At 71.3% G+C, this 421-nt stretch overlaps 1 protein-coding gene across 1 annotated transcript in view; it reads right to left on the bottom strand.

Moving 5' to 3' along the window:
- Positions 1 to 421, bottom strand: part of UPF1 (UPF1 RNA helicase and ATPase) — a gene marked incomplete in the record, with an annotated part of 50,490 nt that overhangs the window by 456 nt on the left and 49,613 nt on the right. The window contains 2 exon segments of the mRNA XM_027771273.1: positions 101 to 223; positions 306 to 401. Of these exon segments, the coding sequence (XP_027627074.1) occupies positions 104 to 223; positions 306 to 401 (216 nt within the window).

Below are 421 nucleotides of genomic sequence, written 5' to 3' on the forward strand. Positions count from 1 at the left end.
ACAGAGGCACAAGCCCTCCTGCCTCCAGCGCGGTCTCAGCCCCCCCCCCAGCTCAGGACTCGGGGAGCAGCCGGGGTGAGGCCCCCTGGCGGAGGCTTGCCTTCTAGTACTGGGACAGCCCGGTCACCCCGCCGTGCTGGTACGCCCGCTCTCCCTGGTACGTGGAGTCCTGCGACAGCGCCACGTCGATCTGAGACTTAAACTCATCGCCGAGGTAACTGTCCTGGAAGACGAGGTCGGGGTGACCCCCAGGGCACACGCGCCCAGCCGGCCCCCACCCGCCCCAGGGCCTGCGGCGGGCTCACCTGGGACAGCTCGGGCTGGGAGAGGCCGGGCTGGCTCATCTGTGAGGGCTGGCTCATGGAGATGTAGCCCTGCGTCAGGGCGCCCTGCGAGAACGGCTGGGGGCGCCCCGCCCGGC

This window comes from Tupaia chinensis, unplaced genomic scaffold, assembly GCF_000334495.1.
Source record: "Tupaia chinensis unplaced genomic scaffold, TupChi_1.0 Scaffold000201_1, whole genome shotgun sequence".
Classification (NCBI taxonomy): Eukaryota; Metazoa; Chordata; class Mammalia; order Scandentia; family Tupaiidae; genus Tupaia; species Tupaia belangeri.